Source organism: Balearica regulorum, chromosome Z (genome assembly GCF_011004875.1).
Source record: "Balearica regulorum gibbericeps isolate bBalReg1 chromosome Z, bBalReg1.pri, whole genome shotgun sequence".
Taxonomy (NCBI): domain Eukaryota; kingdom Metazoa; phylum Chordata; class Aves; order Gruiformes; family Gruidae; genus Balearica; species Balearica regulorum.
In genome coordinates this window covers 30,488,625-30,509,641 of record NC_046220.1, presented here as the reverse complement: position 1 = coordinate 30,509,641, position 21,017 = coordinate 30,488,625, and the positions used below count along the sequence as shown (strand labels likewise).

The 21,017-nt window shown below is 37.7% G+C and overlaps 1 protein-coding gene and 1 long non-coding RNA gene across 2 annotated transcripts in view; one reads left to right on the top strand and one right to left on the bottom strand.

Annotated features, from left to right (window-relative positions):
• FBN2 (fibrillin 2) overlaps positions 1 to 21,017 on the bottom strand; it is a 200,739-nt gene that overhangs the window by 86,568 nt on the left and 93,154 nt on the right. Inside the window, 5 exon segments of the mRNA XM_075740354.1 lie at positions 1,353 to 1,472; positions 9,017 to 9,142; positions 13,227 to 13,352; positions 18,089 to 18,142; positions 19,042 to 19,194. Coding sequence (XP_075596469.1) covers positions 1,353 to 1,472; positions 9,017 to 9,142; positions 13,227 to 13,352; positions 18,089 to 18,142; positions 19,042 to 19,194 — 579 coding nt within the window.
• The window catches only part of LOC142599486 (uncharacterized), a 177,427-nt gene that overhangs the window by 76,220 nt on the left and 80,190 nt on the right, over positions 1 to 21,017 (top strand). The window contains exon 2 of the long non-coding RNA XR_012833055.1: positions 11,158 to 11,485. This is a non-coding gene — a long non-coding RNA (uncharacterized LOC142599486). The remainder of the gene's footprint in view (positions 1 to 11,157; positions 11,486 to 21,017) is intronic.

Sequence of the window (21,017 nt, the reverse complement as noted above, 5' to 3'; positions counted from 1 at the left end):
AGCATAGGTTAGTGTGGTCATATAAAGAAATTAGCACAATGTAAACAAGAACAAAAACAATACTAAACTTTACTGGCCAGTGGTGCTACAAGGAAATCTAAGAGAAGGCTTAGGCACAAAAGTAACATTCACCAAAAAGACTTATTAAGGGATAGACAGACTCCATCATCAAATGGAAACTTGAGTCTTTGCATTCAATTTCCTGTCTTAAGAGAAACTTGTCAAGGCAAGAAAGCTGAACCAAGAACACTACACAAATCTGTCTTAAAATAAAAGGAGTATTTAAAATTAACATAATCCAGTTATTAATGACACTCACACCCAGTTTATGCCACATATCCTACAATGCCTTCAGTTGAATGACCCAAATAAGATGAAACAATGGCAGCTTGTGATCACCTGAGAAGAATAAATGTTTCCAAACCTTTGAGTTTTCTAGGAAAGGCATGAAAAAAACTTTAATGAATAGTTTCCAAAGATAATGCCAATGACATCTCGCAGACAACTGTTGCTGCTAGCTCCAATAAAATCTGTGCAGTGCTCTGTTTTTGTTTTCAGTGCAATAGAATTCTCAAAGGATGATAACTTTTTTTTTTAATATATATATAGAGAAATAAATAAATACAATGTGTGTGTGTGCGGGCGCATGTGTGCGTGTTTTGTGTGTGCGTTTATGCAAAACCAATAGAATACTCATGTGTCTGCTCCTGGGGCAGTGATCCAGACAAAGTCAGATCTGTCTGACTCACCTTTACCAGCTTCCTACAAAAGAGCTAATGTATGAGATTGTGCTATAATGCAAAAGTCATTAACATTTCCTTATAGCTAGGAAAGTCATTCTTCACAGTTTATGAAGAACGTCCTAAACTCTAGAAGCCATGTGCTCTCCTATCACTATTTGAGTATATGTTCCTACAGTTTTACTTGTTTTCTTGTGTCACATTTAAAAGTGGCCGAAGAACCGAGTTGGCATTTCTGCTTTAGGGTTTCTCAACTACCAGACTAATCACCTATAGCTTTACTCATATTCTCATTCTCCCAAAGGACAAGATAATTCTTATTAATAATAAGACATCCCCACTTGCTCCCACCAATCGATCGATATCTGCATTTCACCACTTTCACCATAGTTTGGAATCCCTCATGAATTATGTTTCTCCAGTTTGTTCCTGCTCCCATGGAAGCAAACAAATTAGTACACATTTGTTTGGTCTCACCTGCAGAACTACACGTATTGCTTGTTACCCTGAGGAAATTACCCAAATACATTATTTTTTTGCTAATTAATCAATATTATCAATGTTTTTCAAGTTAGTAAGAAAAAAGGGAAAATACAAGGAGGAAAGACCCACCAATACATATCAGTCCTGTAGAGTCCAACTTGCTGCCAGGTGAACATTCGCAATTGAAAGATCCAAGATTGTTCCTGCAGGCACCATTGACACAGGGGCTGTTTTCACATTCATTTACATCTATAATCCAGAAACAAAATATACTGTTAGAATTACGAAGTGCTTCTGGAAAATATACTGTATAAATCTTGCTGTGGACCATGATTTGCCAAGACCGCAGGGTATATATGCCTCCCCTCCTCTCTGTATGACATTCAAAAGATATAGGGACAGGTAGGTAGCATGTATGTGCACATCTATAGGAGCGCATATTTTGACAGTGTTACATAAATAGCTCTTTTCCACAAAGACAGTAATTTCCAACAACTTGGACCATAAAGTTTTTCAGCATCAATTATAACTGTCCTGTGAGAAAACAAAATTCTTTTTTTTTCATAGGAAGCAATGCATTCCCAGCCACAACATGCAGTGCACAAACAAAGGCCTTGTTGTTTCTGTCATTTATGGCTCAATGAGGCTTTGGAAGAATTAAGAAAACCCTGTCAGAAGCAAAATATTACAATGCTGGCTGTGATTCCCTAGTTCTGGAAAGCATTCAAGAAATAGGACTTAAAACTGGAAGACTGTAAATGGTACTTCTCTCTGGCCCCTAACTCCTTCTATTTATTACCCCTGTTGAGTTTTTTAAGCCTATTCACATGTAAGAATAGGACCCCTGCAGACAGTATTATTTGTTGTTTTTTTTTTTAAAGTGAAATAAGTTTTAAGATTAAAACAGTACTAGCAAATTCTTTCAAAGAAAATTGCAGATGGATATTCACCATTTCTTCCTAAACTCAACCAATTTAATTTTTTAATTTGGGTCCTGAATCAACCCATAAGTTCTAATCCAACTAAATAGTTCCTTTGGTGTGTCAGAAATAAAGCTGCTTAGTGCTTGCTTATGTTTGCTAGTAGTGCTTGAGGAATAATGTCATATCCATAAACTAAAATAGCCTCATGTACGTTAATTATAAATTAATGCAAGATCTAGTTAAAGCACTGGAAACAGTAATAGCATCAAGAGAACATTTTCAAGACAAACTAAAATAGCTTCCTTACTTTTCAGAAGTCATGAAAAAGGTACCATTTGCTATTTGATCTGTTATGATGCATCAAGCCTTCATCTCACTAAATGTATTCTTTAATGATCTGTGGTCATAGGAAGGAATGTGTTTAAAATACCAAATTATGCAGATATCATTAAAAAAAAAAGGAAAGAAAAGAGAGAGATGGAACATGCCCAGAATTCAGTAAATTCAGAAAACTGTGATCTCTCTATTCATGCCAAAAGCAAGCACTTAATTTAAAAGCCAATTTTTACAGTCCCTTTACCTAATGGAATTACCTACACAGAGCAAATAGGACTTGTCCTTGAACACCCATGAGTTTTTGAATAGCAACAGAGCTTTACACTTGTGAACTCTACTCTTAACATTGTGGATTACCCAGTTTACACATTTATCATACACAGATCCAGAGATATAAAATCTAGGAGGCTTATCGGGTCAAAAGAGTGTGTTACATGAACACACCCACACAGCTTCAATGGCTGGGCTAACTGTGTTGGCAGTGCCTAAGCACGTAAGCACCATCCTACTTTGGGCTGGTAGTCCCACAGGGCATTAGGCAGAGCTTCCACATCTCTCTGCAAACAGCCTGCTTAGACACAGTCATGTTGTCTCAGGCTGGGTCCTGAGCCTCCTTACTTTGGAGAGTGCAGCACAGTGTATGAGCAGGTAGGGCCAGGCTGGCTCTGGCACTGCTCATGTACTAACTTGATGTGCTGGGAAGTGCAGTAACGAGGTAATCAGGTAGATCTAGAAAGCCAGTTAGTTCTGACAGAGCAAGCTCTGCGTTCCTCTGCATCTGAGCTGGCATCTGGAGAGCTCACCAACATTTATCTATTCTGTATCCCTTCTTCTCCCTGTAAATACATTTCACACCTTATTACCTAAGGTTTTATTACCCAAGGTATGCTCCCTGCCTCCCTTGCCTCCTGCTCTCTCCTCAGCCAGCAATACCTGCTGCTTTTGCAGAGAAACCAAATATCTGGTTCCCATAATTAGAAACAGATCAGAGTGAGACAAAGAAGTAATTTTAAATATGCACTATATGTCGAATAATCCTCCATATAGAAATGCTGTCCAAGAAAGATACACTTTTTCTTTTCCATCTGCTATCTTGCTTTCAGCAGTTTGGCTAGCTTTAAAAAAATGAGAAAAATTGAAAAGACAGGATAAAGTAACTAAATTTAAGCTATACATAGTTTCTTCCTATCAAAGGCATCAAATGTTCACTGTCTCTTAAAGTCCAGGAACAAAGGGATGCCCAATGAAGATAGCTGGCAGCAAAACAAGTAGAGAAATGGCTCTTAACACAACAGGTAGAGAAATTGAATGGATGCTGAAAGCTTGCATTAATCAGTGGCAGTCTGGACCAGTTCCTGGAAGATACATTCATCAAGGTCTGTATAAGGTAAAGAGCCTACTTCTGCTGTCAGAAGTCCCAGCTGGGGATGCATAGAGTATTTTTGCAATGTAATGTTGTATACTTGCTCTCTTGTGGGTCAGAAAGATCTTCCATCAGTCTCTACATTTATGTCTTTGCTTTTATGTAGATATGATTGTCTGGCCAGTCACTTGGAAGTGCTCTTCCCTGCTTTTAGCTAAGATGCAACTTTAAAGAAGATCCTGTGAGGGACCAGGCATAATCTGTGCCACAGAATCTTTGGGGCTTTTGGACATCAAAAATAGTCTCCATGCAAAATGAGACTTGCAACCTGGCCACATCTGAGTACATTTTCAGAGTAAAGAGGCACCACCCTGACACAAAAACTACTCAGGAAATTTCAAGTTACAACAGCATAGAAGAGCAACAGCTTTTTAGAGAAAAGGTCACAAGGTTTGCATGTTTCTAAACACACAAATCAACATTTTCTTAAAAATGAACAAAAAGTTTTGTCTGAATTTTTTAAAGGGAAAATTAAAATCTAGTCTGACTCAGACACCCAGTGAAGAACATTACAGGTCACATGCTTGAAGTCTGTTGAAAACATTCCTCTTTCATCCTTCCTCCTCCTTTTTCTCCCAGTCTCAGTTTCTACCCTTCTCAAGTGTCAGTGCCAGCCCCTCACTCATCCCACAAATAGTCACTTTCCATCTTCTGGGATGAGAATGGCAGAAGTTGGTTGCCAAGACTTGGGGTGAAGGAAGATGTATTATGGAACCAGGCTCCTCTTCATTTTACTTTGCCCTGATGCAGGTGACGAAATACTCATCCCGTTTCTCTCTACAGAGTGGAAAGAGGGAGAGCAGTTTTCACTGAGGATTAGGGTATGCATGTCTGGAGGCATTAACTTCTGGTTGTTTCTAAAACGATCTTGTGACTATGCTCTAGGCCTCTAACCCTGAAAAAAACGGTTCATTACTTTCTGTATTTGACATGCTTCAGCACTATGCTAGGAAAAAAAGAACAAAAAAGAAACAAAACAAAGAAACAAAAACTAAACCAAATGCTTTTGAGTATTAACAAGTTTATAATATTGCATTGACTACTCCTCAAAACCACCATTCAGGAAAAAAAAAGCACTTCAGCATTAGTGCTCTGCTGAATCAGGTGAAAAAGTGTCATATGCACAATGTAAACAAACTAAAAAAATTGTTTCCATGCACCTACTTATAACAACATGAAATTGTAATTTTAATAACAGTGAGCAAGCAACCAAATTGATTTTAATTCCATTTTATATTTTAAAATAAAAGCCACTATGTATGAAAATATTTATCAGAGTTTTTTTTTAAAAAAACATTTTTTTTTGTAAGTCAAGTGACTGTACATTATAAATATACAGAGAGACAAAAATTGAAACAGTCCACTATACATTCCTGGAAATGAACTTCAAAGCACATCTGGTTTACATTTAACTAGTTATGTCACTGGAAACACAATCTAAGCCCCACAACTTGTTGTAAAAATCTCAGCTTTCACAGACTTTGGAACTCCCCCACTGCCCACAATAAATTGATAAAGAATTTCAATTTAATTATAAATGAAAAAAGTGAAGGGTTTTCCTGTTTCTTCACAGTTCCTGTTAAGAGTTATATTAAATAAAAATATACTGGTGAGTAATAGGCATCAGAACATTTTCAGAGCACAACGCAAAGCTTCTGGCTACAGAAGTTTTTTACAACTAGTGAACTTGTAACTCCAAACTGAATTACATAGTGTTTCTTTGAAAACAGAATTTGGACAGAAAGAGATGAATTTATTCCTCTACTCCCAAACCACTCAACATGAGAAAAAATGTAATATATTTAATAGGTTTTATAAACAGTTTTATACCAAACCCCTCCTGATCAGCTTTTTTTACCTGATCAGCTAAATTTAAACATCAGTCTATGAGATTCAAGATGAAGATGACAAATCTTTCATGACCTATGTATGTAAGTTAATGTAGGTAAAAATATTGAAAGAAACTGAAAATCCTTCAGATTCTGCTTTACAGACAATTAAAAAATGAGAAATATTTTAGGGTGATTATACTAAACGATCTTCAGAAAGGAAATACTCTTATAAATCTGAAGTTTTAGTTAATGATTAGTTGGGGGTTTTTTTCTCCCAAATGAGAAGACAGGATTTTTTTTTCTTCCATTAACAAAAAGTTTTGTTATTTTAAATATTATTTCAGCATTCATGTCTAATCAGAAGCTCATTGATCAGAGTTCAGCAGACATACAGGATTATGAATTACAGCCAAGAGAAGCAGAGCTGCTGTTATTCTATGAAGACGGCAAAATATTCTCCTTTTCAGTAACAAGCTAAAACTGATGAAGACCATGAAAGGAACATAATACTGGCATAGATCTATCCTTTTTCAGAATCTTTCGGAATATCAAATAATACTATTTCATTAGTCTTTGCAGAAGCCACAGTACAAATACTGCAAACGTACAGATGCATGTTCTTTTATGAAAAGTAAAAAAAAAAGTTTAAAAAATGAGATTAAATGTATTAATTAAAATCTCACCAAACCCACCAAATAGAAACCCAAACCACCTTAATGAGCCTGAATGATCACCTCAGTCATTATTCTTTCACAACAGAACAGATTTTAATTCACATAACACTGTGCTTAAATAAGGTGTGTGTGCACTTTCTAACTCATGCTCAGATTGGCTCGAGTTGTGAAATATCTCAGTTCCCATATTACTAGATGAGGCACTATGTTAGTTTCAATCAATCATATTGGTTCCTTATTCATGTTTTTATAATTGACTCATAAACTGGTAATTTGCGGAATGCACCTAATTCACTTAGACAAAACCTAAAAGTGGTCTCATACCTCAGAAAAATGCGCTAAAGTGTGCAGGGGACATGCCTGCCATTTGGATTTCTGCTAGTATCTTCTCTTCATATACTTTCATGTAAATTCTATTTTATCTTAACTGTAACTTTTTTTTCAATACCATGGTTTTGCAGTCAATATCAGCTGGCAATGCTATCTGAAGAAGTCACCCTTTCCTCAATGAACTATTAATTCAAATGAACGAGCAAATTCACTTCCACTTCACAATAAATCTCCACTTCACAATAAATCTCCCTCATGCTATTCTCCACTTACACCCCCTTCAGAAAAAAACTAAGATAAGGGACTCCCAGATTTGATTCACTATATCATGATTCCCAAACTTCTAGCACAAGAGAAAACACACTGCAATAATGATAAGGATGTCCAGAAGACAGAAAAGATCATGTTTTTCCTAAGGCTGTGGTGGTTCAATGCAACCATTTGAAACCACTTTGTTGTTGTTGTTAAATCCTTATTTTGAGCCTTTATATTAATATTACTATTATTATTACTATTAAAAACAAATTTACATTTTATATTTGAAAAATTAGATACATTTTATTTCAATAATTTTGGCTAAGTTGTTCGCATTCTCACATCTCATTCATCTACATTTTGGTCACTGTTATACTCTGAAGTTGATGGCCTTCCATCTTGATAATTAACATCTCCCTTTACCATACTATTCCAGTTTTTCTGTCTAGAAGATTCGTTAAGAAACATGCACATTAAGAGCAGACAACAAACTATTTTCACAGCTAGAAATCTTCCAGTGCACAGAAATCAAATATATAGACAGACCCTGAAAAATAAATTTCACCTGCATGTTGTTGACAGATCCTAGGCATTGAGACAATTTAGCAGAGAGCACTACAAATCCATGGCAGTATGATACAAGAAAATCTCTAATCTGAACAAGTGCTACTAAGTTGTAACATACAGGGAGAGAAGAAATTTTAACTTTTAAAAGTGACCTCTGAAACACGTATGTACTGAAATATAAAGGAAAATAATTTCTTTTGAACAGGAGTGAAGAAGTGAATGATTTGATACTGCCAGAATTTAAATAATTTCATGAGATATTTTGGATATTAACACATGTTCACTTTCCAAACAGTTGGAGACATTCAAAGCACTATTGTCCCCCCACGTTGCTTACTTCCACTCCTCTGCTGAAAACTGGCAAAGAGTGCATGAGTGCTCCTCATCTGCTTCAGTGCAAAGTTAGCCCACTCAGCATATGCTAAGAAAATTGTTTAAGTTAACCTGGCTGATCTTACACAGCAAGAATTGTTTACAGAGTGCTTCCACTTTCCTTTCTATATGTTTATTTAGCTGTATGGCAGTAACTTCTGTCTGATTGGTAAAAACAAGCAGCAGAGGACATTAATGCCTTCCACTGCTTCAGACAAATGTCATCTGGACGATGACATTGATTCACATAAAAGGTATTCCATAACAAAGGATTATAGCTTCCCCATCACTCACTCAATAGCAAGATTAGTTATTATAAAAACTTTCTAATGATAGCAAATATTGAGATTTACAGATCATGGAACCAAATAAAAAATAATGCAAAAGACCAGTAAAATTCTATCACTCTGAATGCTAATTACCATTTGAGACAAAAGCTAATGCTTCTATTTTGACTTTTTTTTTATACCTTTGCTTAGGTTTTTTTTAATAATGAAAACTTCTCATTAGTTTCTGTTATGTAACATTTTCATTGATCTAACATCTGTGTTCATTAATAATATAAGAAAACAATTTTGATTATACCATAAAAACAAAGGACAATTCTAGTATCACTAGGCAGTCATATCCAGATCCTGGAATTCAAACATCACATAAAGCATTACAAATACCAGAATTTGATCTACAATTAACTATTGCCACAGACAGAAGGGAGAAAAGAAAGAAGAGACTCTGTGATCAAAATAGATGCATTTCCCTAAATGATAGACCAGGTGTCCCTGCTACATGATCACAGGCAAGTCTATATTCCCCTTTATTTCAGCTTAATGTTTTATCTAAGGAAAGGGAAATATTTTTATATAAAAATGAACTGATTACTTTGAAAGAAATCCAATGGCAAGACCCAACACAGTAAAAAATACTGCAGAGAAATTACAAGAGGAATGCAATGATTTACACAATACTTTAGTTCTGTCTTTTTCTCTGGTATTCATCCAGATTTCTCTGAATCTTTTGTGATTATTTAGCTTTAATATTATATAACAAGCAATGAAATTAACACAACTTGCAGATTTTTCACCTTCACATGTGTCTGTCTCAGTGCTGAACACATAACCCTTTGGACAAGTGCAGCCGTAACTTCCAGGGGTGTTTCGACAGAGGCCGTTATCACACAGCAGCCCATTCACTGAACATTCATCAATATCTGTAAAAAGATGAGTTAGACATACCAATGAGTGCAAATGCCATGAGATGCCTTTACCTCCACAAGTAGCCCCTGTTGCTTTCAATTAGGTTGCTGGATATGCAGTTTTCTACAGCAGTGACTGAGCAAAGAAAAATGCCAATCCTTAGTTTCAAAAGGCTAATTCATTTTCAGATTCTTATTACCAAAAATTCTGTTCTACTTTTAAAGTTTTTCATTAGCATGCTCTACAAATAGTTCATGGTCAGTCTTAAAATAATAATTATGTTTTTCTGGAATGACCTTGGGATCTTTGTCAATTTATCATCATGACAACTTCATGAAGGTCTGTTTGCTTTGAAGCCAGCATTGTCTTTTTTTTTTTTTTTTAAACACACAAATAACGGTGTGTTAAATTACTGTTCTAATTCTGTTTTATGGGCAAAAATTGATTTTGTTATCCATGAAGCGAATATATGCATTAAAATCTAAATTGTATAGTTCACCTATGGCAGATATCTCAACATTACACGCATGTACCTCCCCTCCAGAGATATACTGTATTAAAAAAAACCCCTATGATTAAGACCAGGGTATCAAGCACACTGAATAGGAAAAAATAATAAATTAACATCACTCCTTAAACTCCTCTTGTATTAACTGCAAATAATGCTAATAAAAAGAAATCAATCTTCCTCATTGCTGTATGGTTTATTTGTAAAAAGAAAAAAATATGATTTTAAGCTACTTTCCTTTAATGGCCATCACATGTCACAAATACTTAAGCTTATAGAAGAATACTGACAGGATAAGCCATAATAAACCCGACACTTTATCCTGCTTCAGCGTGTCTCCTCTATTTTGACTGCTTGATTTCCCAAACTTAACACTGCAAATGAAATCTTAAATCAACTAGATTAGAGAGTTTAAGCTTAAAAATAAAGAAGAAAACCAAGAATGCAATATAATTACAATCTGGAAGCTTTTGGTTTCCCAACTACATTAGATTTTGCAAGCTATGCTTATAAATTCCTTTAGGATTCAGACAATAAAGTCTAAGTTTCCCCAGACGATGAATCCAAGATTTAACTTTGGCAGATGTAAAGAAGCTTTTCTAAACTAACCTGCCCTTAATCTAACCTCATCTGATTTTAACTAAGCAAAGGACGATGGATTTGGAATTTGATGTTTTCAAGAGCAACAGACTTTAATTTTGACCTTGTTGTCATATAGTTCTTTAACCCAAACTAGCAGTGTTATGAATGTATTATTTCCTTCAACTATCACAGAATATCTTCAGATTTGGACTGTAATGTATTGTGATATGCACTGTAAAAACACAGAATGATATAGCTTGTGCTCTAAAACCACTTAAAACTGATAAAAATACAGTCTGCATTCTGTATGATGACCATTTTTATTTCCTGGCAGCTCATAATCTGTATCATTAATCAAAACATTTCAACCCTTTATTTCAGTGATCATAATTAATTTTTTTCACAAAAATTCTCATATCTAAGAATAAATGCATCCTCACAGTTTGTATGCTCTATTTTTATTTAAATAATTAAAGACATATACCTATACTAGTACCATATAATTTCAAGTTTAACTAGATAAATAAAATCCCTTGCCATAAAATCCATTTGGAAAAGGAATATTATGTGAAGTATTTTAGAAAACCATCAACAGTTTTCTGCAGCACTGCCTTTCCTGCCAAAAGGTCATATTTAGGGCCTTTAGAAAATAACTAGCTGTAAAATTCCTTAAGTCAATGTGTTGGGTTTGCATGGCAAGGTTTTGGTAGCGGGGGAGGTACAGGGGTGGCTTCTGTGAGAAGCTGCTAGAAGCTTCCCCTGTGTCTGATAGAGCCAATGCCAGCCGGCTCCAAGACGGACCCGCCGCTGGCCAAGGCCAAGCCAATCAGCACCTCTGTGATAACATATTTAAGACAAAAACAGTGAGAGGGAGCTTTTGCAGCCAGAGAGAGGAGTGAGAAGATGTCAGAAACTCTGCAGACACCAAGGTCAGTGCAGAAGGAGGGGGAGGAGGTGCTCCAGGCGCTGGAGTAGAGATCCCCCTGCAGCCCGTGGTGAAGACCATGGTGAAGCAGGCTGTCCCCCTGCAGCCCATGGAGGAAGGATGAGGGGGTGCAGAGATACCACCTGCAGCCCGTGGAGGACCCCACGCCAGAGTAGGTGGAGGCACCTGAAGGAGGCTGTGGCCCATGGGAAGCCCGTGCTGGAGCAAGCTCCTGGCAGGACCTGTGGGCCCGTGGAGAGAGGAGCCCACGCCAGAGCAGGTTTGCTGGCAGGACTTGTGACCCCGTGGGGGATCTCATGCTGGAGCAGTTTGCTCCTGAAGGTCTGCACCCCGTGGGAGAGACCATGCTGGAGCAGTTTTTGAAGGACTGTAGCCTGTGGGAGAGACTCACATTGGAGAAGGTTGTGAGAGGGACTCCATGCTGGAACAGGGGAATGATGAGAGGAGTCCTCCCCCTGAGGATGAAGAAGCGGCAGGAACACCGTGTGATGAACTGACCGTAACCCCCACTCCCCGTCCCCCTGTGCCGCTGAGGGGGGCGGAGGTTGAAGCCGGAAGTGAAGTTGAGCCCAGGAAGGTGGGAGGGGTGGGGGGAGGTGTTTTTAAGATTTGGTTTTATTTCTCATTCCTCTGCTCTGTTTTGCATAGTAATAAATTAGATTAATTCCCTCTCTAAGTTCGGTCTGTTTTGCTTGTGACGATAATTAGCGAATGATCTCTCCCTGTCCTTATCTCGACCCACAAGCTTTTTGTTGCACTTTTTCTCCCCTGCCTAGTGGAGGAGGGGAGTGATAGAGCGGCTCTGGTGGGCACCTGGCCCCCAGCCAGGGTCAACCCACCACAGTCAAGCAGATGAAAAGAAACTCTTTTATTAATTTGTGTTTGCTTTGCATCACTAGGTAGGAATGTTTGGTATTAAAATTATACCACAGTTATACAGTCCTGGTTTTCCCTATCAAAAATGGTGGGGGTTTGTTGACCACAAATACCAGTGACAGGTCAATAAACGTTTAAGCGTAGAGAGCAGTAATTGCCCCAGATAAACACATCAGATAGTAGGATGATGCTTAACACTTTGTAATAGTTTTAGATAGATTTCCATTAGCTTTTAATACAAACAAACTTCAGTTTTCTGTTTAAAATTACAGGACTATAACAGGACTATAAGCAATATTATTGTACAATGTACCTGTGGTATAATACTCTTTTTTTGGATGTAGGAATTCCCGAAAGAAGAAAAGTACTGAATTTCATGTATGACCATGAACAATAAAATTAGTTAGAAACATATAATACATTCCTAATCACTTGCAGAAAAAGTATCTAGATACTGCAACAACAGTCTGGTATAAACCCAAACCAAACTACAAATGACAATTAAAAGTTTCTGAAGTTAATCATTCCTGTATACTGGTGACCTGAAATTATGAAGAATAAAAGAATAGCTGTTGTACTTGAGCCCAGTGTTCAGGCATGATTTGTGAAATCCTAAGAGTGGGTCATTGCTTCCTTCATGAGCTGAAGCTTTCAGAAATTAGAGGACTAACTGTGCAGCAATCCATTCTGCTGTGCTTGTATAACTCAGACATATCAGGAATTATTGCATACCAGATTGTATACACAGGCTGCTAGTTATCATTCATTATGATAATGATACACATTTGTTACATTTTACTATGCAAAATCGTGGCCTTCAGTTCTTGACAAATAGTCATCCAGCCTTGAAAGGGACGCATTTTAGGTGGTCTTGACAAATGTTACACATTAAAATATAAGACGAACTAATCCATGCTTTTGAGAAAATTAATTCATAACCTGTAATGATATCTCCTGCTTACAGTTCCCAAACAGTAATACCCCCCACCAAATAACAGAAAAATACACCAGTCAGAATATTAGCTATGCAGTTTCTGAGAAAAGCAGTTTCATTAGAGATTTTTCACATTTTCACTGTAGCTTTAAGAAGTAAATGTCTTGCAACCAAAATTCTGTCAATTCAAATTAGCGTCAATATAGTGATAAATTATTCAGCAATAACAAAAAAAGTGAGCAACTTACTTACCCACACAATTCCTTCCAGAAGGATCAAGCTCATAGCCACTGTTACAGTTACAACGATAGCTGCCACGTAAGTTTTCACAAATTCCGTTGGAGCAAATATCAGGATCCAATGCACACTCATTAATATCTATATTAACACAACACAGAATTTAACCAGATACTGAAAGAGATGAAAAACCTGATGCTATGATAGATGTGGACAACATCTGACTCTCTGGATGGAGGCTGTAAGCAGAGCAAGGGTATAGCAGGCGCATAGCCAGAAGGCTGAAGGAAGCGATTATTCCCCTCTAATTGAGACTAGTGAGGCCAAACAACCTGAAATATTGTGTCTGGTTCTGGGCCACTTCATGAGGTTCACATAGGTCCACTCCTCAAGCCTGTCAAGGTCCCTCTGGATGGTATCTCTTGCCTCTAACGAATCAACTGCACCACTCAGCTTGGTGTCATCTGCAAACTTGCTGAGGGTGCACTCAATCCCACTATGTCATTGATGAAAACATTAAACAGTATTGGTTCCAGCAGGGACCCTTGAGGGACGCATCTTATTACTGGTTTCCTCTTGGACATTGAGTTGTTGACCACAACTTTTTGTACATGACCATCCAGCCAATTCCTTACCTATCTAACAGTCCATCCACCAAATCCATCTATCTCCAATTCAGTGGACAGAGGAGAATGTTGTGGGGGTCTGTATCAAAGGCCTTACAGAAGTCAAGGTAGATGGTATCAGCAGCTCTTCCCTTGTCCACCGGTGCAGTCACTCCATCGTAGAAGGCCACCAGATTAGTCAGGCAGGATTTGTCCTTGATGAAGTGATGTTGGTTGTCTCTAATCACCTCTGTCTTCCATTTTTTGACATAAATTCCAGGTGGATCTGCTCCATGACCTTATTGTGCACTGAGGTGAGGCTGACTGCTTGGTAGTTCCCAAGGTCCTCCTTTTTACCCTTTTTTAAAAACGGGTGTGATATAGTCCCTTTTCTGCACTCACTGGGGACTTCACCTGCTGTTTTTCAAATATGATGCAGAGTGGCTTAGTAATTAAAGCAGCCAGTTCCCTCAGGACCCTGGGATGCACCTCATCAGATCCAATGGACGTATGTGTGTTCAGGTTCCTCAGGTGGTCTTGAAACTGACCTTCTCCTGTGATGGGAGGAACTTTGTTCCCCCAGTCCCTGCCTTGATGTTCAGGGACTTGAGAGATATGGGAAGAATGATTATCAGTGAAAACTCAGACAAAAAAATTGTTGAGCACCTCAGCCTTCTCTGTGTCCATTGTCATTAGTCCTCCTGTCTTATTTATCACATTGGTGTGTGTCTGTGTACATTTTTTGCAATCTCCCTTTTCTGACCAATCACCTGCAGAAGCTTGTATTCTTCACATTCCTTGACAAACTGAGCTCCAACTGTTCCCTAGCTTTCCTGATACCATCCCTACACATCTAAGCAGTATCCATATACTCCTCCCAAGGTACACATCCCTGATTCCACTGCCTATGCATTTCCTTCTTACACTTAAGTTTGACTAGGAGGTCCTTACTCAGCCATGCTTACCTGCTTTCCTTGACTAATTTCTTACACATGGGAATCAAGAACTTTTGTGATCTAAGGAAAATGTCCTTAAAGAGCTTCCAGTTGTTCTGCTCCTTTATCCCTGAGGGCAGATTACCAGGGGATTCCATCTACTAATTGCTTAAACAACTGAAAGTTCGCTCTGCTAAAATTCAGGGTCCTGGCTTTAGTCTTCACCTGGCCCATATCCCTCAAGATCATAAGTTCCACTAAGGGCACAATCACTGCAGCCCAGGCTGCCATCAGTCTTGACCTCACTAATCAGTTCATCTGTGTTGGTAAACAGCTTCTCTTCTGGTTAGGCAATCACCTGGATTAAGAAATTATCCTCAGTGTGCTCCAAGAGTCTCCTGGACTTGCTGTGCTGCTTTTCCAGAAGATGTCAGGGTGACTGAAGTCCCCTAGCAGGATCCATGCCTGATGTATAAGAAGAGGCGGGGGGACTCGACTTGTTTAACCAGCAAGAGGGAAAATGAGAGGGACATCTAACAGCAGTTCTCTGATGTTAATAGATGGTTACAGAGAAGATGGAGCCAGACTCTTCTTCTTTGAGGTACACAATGACAGTGCAAGTTACCATAGGGGAAATTTTAACTGAATGCTAAGAAAACAATTCTTCCCCAAGAGTGGTTAAGCAGTAGAGCAACCTGCGCAGAAGGCATGGGAAATCTCCTTGGAGATTTTGCAAACTCCACTGGGCGAGGCCTCGAGAAACCTGATACAACTTTGAAGTTACTCCTGCTCTGAGCAGAAGGTTAGGTTGGATGACCTCCAGATCTCTTTTCTAACCCAAATCAATGGGGAACTATGTGTTTGCAAGAATACCTTCATGCAAATATCTAGCTTATGCATTCAGTGCCTGTGGTTTAAAGATCTAGGAAAGAAGTTATAAATTATTAGGTGACACAAATACTTTTCCTAATGCAGGACTAATGCTAGGTCACTACCACAGCATACCCAGTCTTACAGAAATTATAGCATTTGTTGGAAATTTAAATTTTTTCTCAGATTGACAGAATAGGATGATGAATGAGATATATTCACTGAATTTACAGTCCCAAATAGAACTTCTCTGTAGTTGGAAAATTCTAAAATATTCATATGAACTATAGGAACAGGAACAAGCTAGTTTTAATTTTTTTTTGCCTCTGAGGAAAAGAGAGTTTTTCAATATTAAGTTATTTCTTCCCATACGGTAAGCCCATTACTTTAAATAGGTCCCTTTCCAAACCCTGGAAAGAACAGTAGGGGTGCTGGCCTAGCTGTGACTTCATAAAAAGCTTGTTTTATACTTGTACTGCTCAACTTTTTATAAAGGACATTTCCTCTTTAATCACAGTGCAGTTCAGATCATGATTTACATAGATAACCATTTGAAAAACCATGCTATCCCTCGATTAAACTCAAAGGTATGAGACATCTGAAAATCTCATAAGAAAAAATGAATTAGCATAATATTTCAGTTTTATGTTTTCTTTTGAGTAAAAAGTTTTCTGTAGTTTACTAAACTTGTTTGGATCTTGGGGACAAGCCACACAATTTCATGACTCTCCTTATCAAATTAGTGATTTCAGAAGGTCCAGCCCTTCCTGTTACTTTTGATATTGAACCAGACTGCAAAAATCTCTGTCCTCACCTATGTCGGTATTTCTCTCATATGAAAACATGAAGATTTTGCGCTTGTTAATCACAAGCTGAATGAGAGGAGTAGGGATGTGGTGATGGACTGCAATCTAATTAACAACCTATATATCAACTAAAAGTCAAATAAAATCTCTATGGCAAGAGCTTCACTGAGAAAGTGTATTCCCACTCACCCTTGATAATGAGAATGCATGAGTAACACAACAGTGTTTTTATTAGGGATTGAATGTGAGATCAGTATTCCTCTCCTTTAGGAAATGGAATTGGCAAACAAAGCCCCTTGGTATAAGCAGAGGTAGGAGAAGCAGCAAGAAAATTGTCTGCAAGGTCACTGCAGAAGATATACAGAAAATACTAGGGTTTTCCTTAGAAATCTAAATAAGGAGGAATTTTAGTTGAGACATGAATCCCTGAGAGATTACAATCTTTATCATGCAGCTGGTAGAAACAACAAATGGTTTTATGTTTTTACTGAGAAATTGTATTTTTCATGTATCCAAAAGAACATATAACCTCCCTACTAGACTACATGCAAATTCTCATGGTAGGATGCTGTTTGTACAACAATATTATGGTACACTGCCATTATTTCTCCATGAGATTTAGAGATTCTTCAAATGGACCTTGTATAATTCACTGAAAATTGAGACAATTTACAAATGTTATGGATTTCAAATTACTTGTAAGTCTGGGAACATGTTAAGCAATGAGCTCATAGAGAAGAAAAAAAGTATGCATATAGACTTACAGTAGTGAACAGGAACAGAATTTCTTTTATTATAGTACTATTTTTATAAGTTATGTAGTTACTAAGTATAATGATCAGACAGTCTCATTCTGTTCCTGCTGAACTGAATAGGAGCTTTAATGCTGACAAGGATAAAAGCTATATAAATTAAATCTGGAAATATTAAATGTACAGTATATGCTTTAATTTGGCTGCAACTTTTTAACTCATCAGGGAACTATCTAGCAATAAATCATAACATTGTGTTCCAGCATTCCTTCTTCAACCCACTCTACTTATTTGGCAGCTGCAGCATACACCACCCCTACTTCAGGCCTGGCTCAGCTATAATTTTTAAAATCCCTCTCTCTGTGGTTCTTGAAAAAGGAGCTGGAGCTTTACAGTTCCCAGTACTAAATGCAAGCGCTCACTTTCAGGACTTTTTTCCAAAAGGATCTTTTTTAGTAAGTTCCCTTCCAATTCTAACTCACCAGAGAAATGATCTCTCCATGGAAACAGCCCATGTAGTGAACACTGGATCTGGAGTAAAAAATTGCTTTATTACTATTCCAGCTGACTGAAAATCAACTGCAAATGCAAGTGGCTCCTGTTATTCCCCAAATGAGGGAGAACAATCTTATTCTAACAAAAAAAAATAAAAATAGGTCAAACCTTTAAAATGGATGACTGTTTTTTTCTTGTCAGGGTCAGGCAAATTCCAATGTTGTAGAGAATTAACTCTGGCCTTTTCTTTAGACAACACTTAATTATTATATTTTGATAATGAAAATACTAAAAATCAACATATTAATATCGAGGCAAAAAACTCCACTCTAGTATGTTAAAGAAAAATATAATTCTGAGTATATCTTTTTTTTAACCTTGAATCATATACATTAAAGAAAATGTGCAACATACCTCGTCCATCCACAGTAATACCTATTCCACTGCTACACAGGCCATGGAATTCAGCTACTCAATTGAAGCAAGAGATGTTGAGGAAAAAAGAAAATGTTATTTCCAGTGTTTCACCTTCTTTAATCCTAAACCAAATCCACTTGATCTTTTTTCAAAATAATTTTTCTACAATGTAACTAACGAAATGCCAATGTTCACGTGAAATAGCTATTCATAGATAATACAGCTAAATAAGTCAGGTAGCATTCCACCTTGAACATTCACATATATACAAAACCAAAATTTGATAACAAGAACTAAATACTGAAGCAATTTCATTGTAGTCTTGACAGTACTGTCTCCTCAAGTTACTGCTTTTAACCATAATGCCACTTTTATTTCATCTCTTCTAAATAGTTTTCTGCTGTCTCAGAAAATGACACTGAAATGGAAATACTGTCTAAGACACATCATCTCAGCTCTGTAGTCGAGATTTTTTTTTTAATCAATCCCCAGGTTATTTGGAGAATTGATTCTTATAAAATGAAATACAGATTTGTAAAATTAACATGGGCTGCTCTTTTAAACTGGACTGATTTGACTAGGAAATTTACAGATCAGAGAACTCTGCTTATTCTCTTTAAAGTAGTATTACTTATAGCCAACACTTAATTCAGGGACACAACTTCATCCATAACATACTCATGTCCTTCATCTTGAATTTTGTCACTGTCTGGACAGCTCTGGAACTAGGTAATGTCAACGTTACAATGCATAAACCCACAAACACTCAATATAAAATACCAGAGAGTTTTTCTTTAAAGGAGAAACCATTTCTACAATCAGTGTGCAATTCCATTAAGTACCCTATTCACTTCTCTTTAAGGCATGAAATAAATGAACAACCTGATCTGAACAAGATTTTTTTAAGTCTTTGTGTTCACTGTAGTATTCAAACAAACACAAAATCTTACCTGAGTTTTTAGCAGGGCAGGGGTGACATGGCTCTCCAAAACCATAGTCAGGATTGGCACAGCAGCATTCAGACTTTGTCACAGCACCAGGGAAAGGATGGACACAGGCTCCTTTTTTGATGCTTCCATAGCATGTGCTACGCATATGAGTATCTAAGAAAGGCAAGCAAAGATATAATTTCTTTCCTTAGGCTGAGAGTGAAATGTATGCATATTATCTAAGTAAGAGCTAAAAAAAAAGTAATTGTTCAACAAAATGACTACATGTGGATTGCTCTGCTACAATAACCCTGATAGCATCAAGGCCAGTTCTCAAAATGTTTAGCTCCCAGACCTGTCTCCAGAGCACTTTAAAACCACCTAAACTACCATATTGTGGGCAAATTTAAAAGCATTCCATAGGACTCAGTAAAGATGATCAACACAGCAGAGCAGCTTTGTAAATCCATTAACTCGTATCTCAATAAGAAACACAGAATGGCTTAAATCAGTATGTGGTGAACAATTTTTCCCTTTGAGAAGTACTACAACCATAACCCGGCCTTGCAGATCTCATTTAATTCCCAAATGGTTCCTCATGTAGAATAATTCGCCAGCAGCCCAGGGCTGGTAATATGGGAGGCTACCTATTTCCAGAAGGAGAGGCATAGCCTCCTACTGTATTTATAAATTCTGAACAGAAATGCTATTTCAGCAAATTGTTCAGACCAGCATTTACATGACATGGCTGTCTTAATAGGTTTATGGTAAACTACCGCCAGTGCTGGGTTAGGATATCAGAGAGGTCCAAACACCTACCTAGCAGCAGCAAAAAGCCACTACAGAAGTTACAGTGCCATCCCTGTGGAGACGGCTGGAAATGATGGCCAGGACAAACCACCACTTACTAAACAAAGAAAGCAGATAATACATGGGAGGTCTCCAACCTTGAAAACCATACCATAAAAGACAGCAGAAAAAATTATACAGGACAGCCACATAGCTGTAGGGCTCACCATGTACATACTGCCAATCTTGCAGCTGATTTAGTCATAAATCAATTTGACTGACTCCTATACTTCTATAGACACTTGTTGGAGCTACAGAAATACTCTGTTTCAGGCATCTTTATGGACCAGGCCAGAACATGGCTTTAATTTATGCTCCTTGTCAACCTCCCAGTAAAACTACCATACATTATGGCCTGGACAAAAGCCTGGGTGCATTCAGAAACTGAGTAGGGTCTGGGGGAATCCAGACAGTTACCTACTTAAAATATGACCCCAAAACAACAAAGAAAAGTTACATGAAAAATCTTACAGTGGTTGTTAAATATCCTGTGCCAATCTGAATAAGAACTGGCAATTTCTTCTGTGTTCTGCCTGCTCTTTGTAAGCTGGCTTCTACAAAACAGATTGCCTGTACATAAATGTTTTCTCTTGGTTTTGGGATGCCATAGAACAGATAGTTCTGGAGCACAGTTAAATGTGGCCCAGATTTCAGGACTTATTCCTTGCCAAGAGTCTAGGTGAAGCCAGTACAATTTGCTTGCAACTGACAGCAGGAAAAGATTATTATGCTTGACAACAATCAATAATTTTTACACAAGAAATGTCTGTTCATGTACTCTGCAAAATAATTAGTTGCATCACACCCTCTTCCTCCACCTCCAACAAATCCAGATGCCACTCTGCCATGCCCTGCCATGAATAAAGGGGCTTTGATCATTGCTGTGTCACAGAAGGGAAGGCTTCCCCCTAGTTACGTGTCTGGAAGAGAATGGAAAAGCAATTAAAGGGAAGAAAATGGCACCAAGAGAAACTGCAGGGGGAGAAAAGAATGGAAATTGTGAAAAAAATACCCTGTAGGAAAGTCCTCAAAGATGTGAAGTATAGGAAGCAGCTAGAGGAAGCTACAGATGTACCTGAGCAACTGCTCTGCATAAGAAGAAAGCAAGTGCTTTTCTACATAAACCAATGTTTTTATAGAAGCACAGA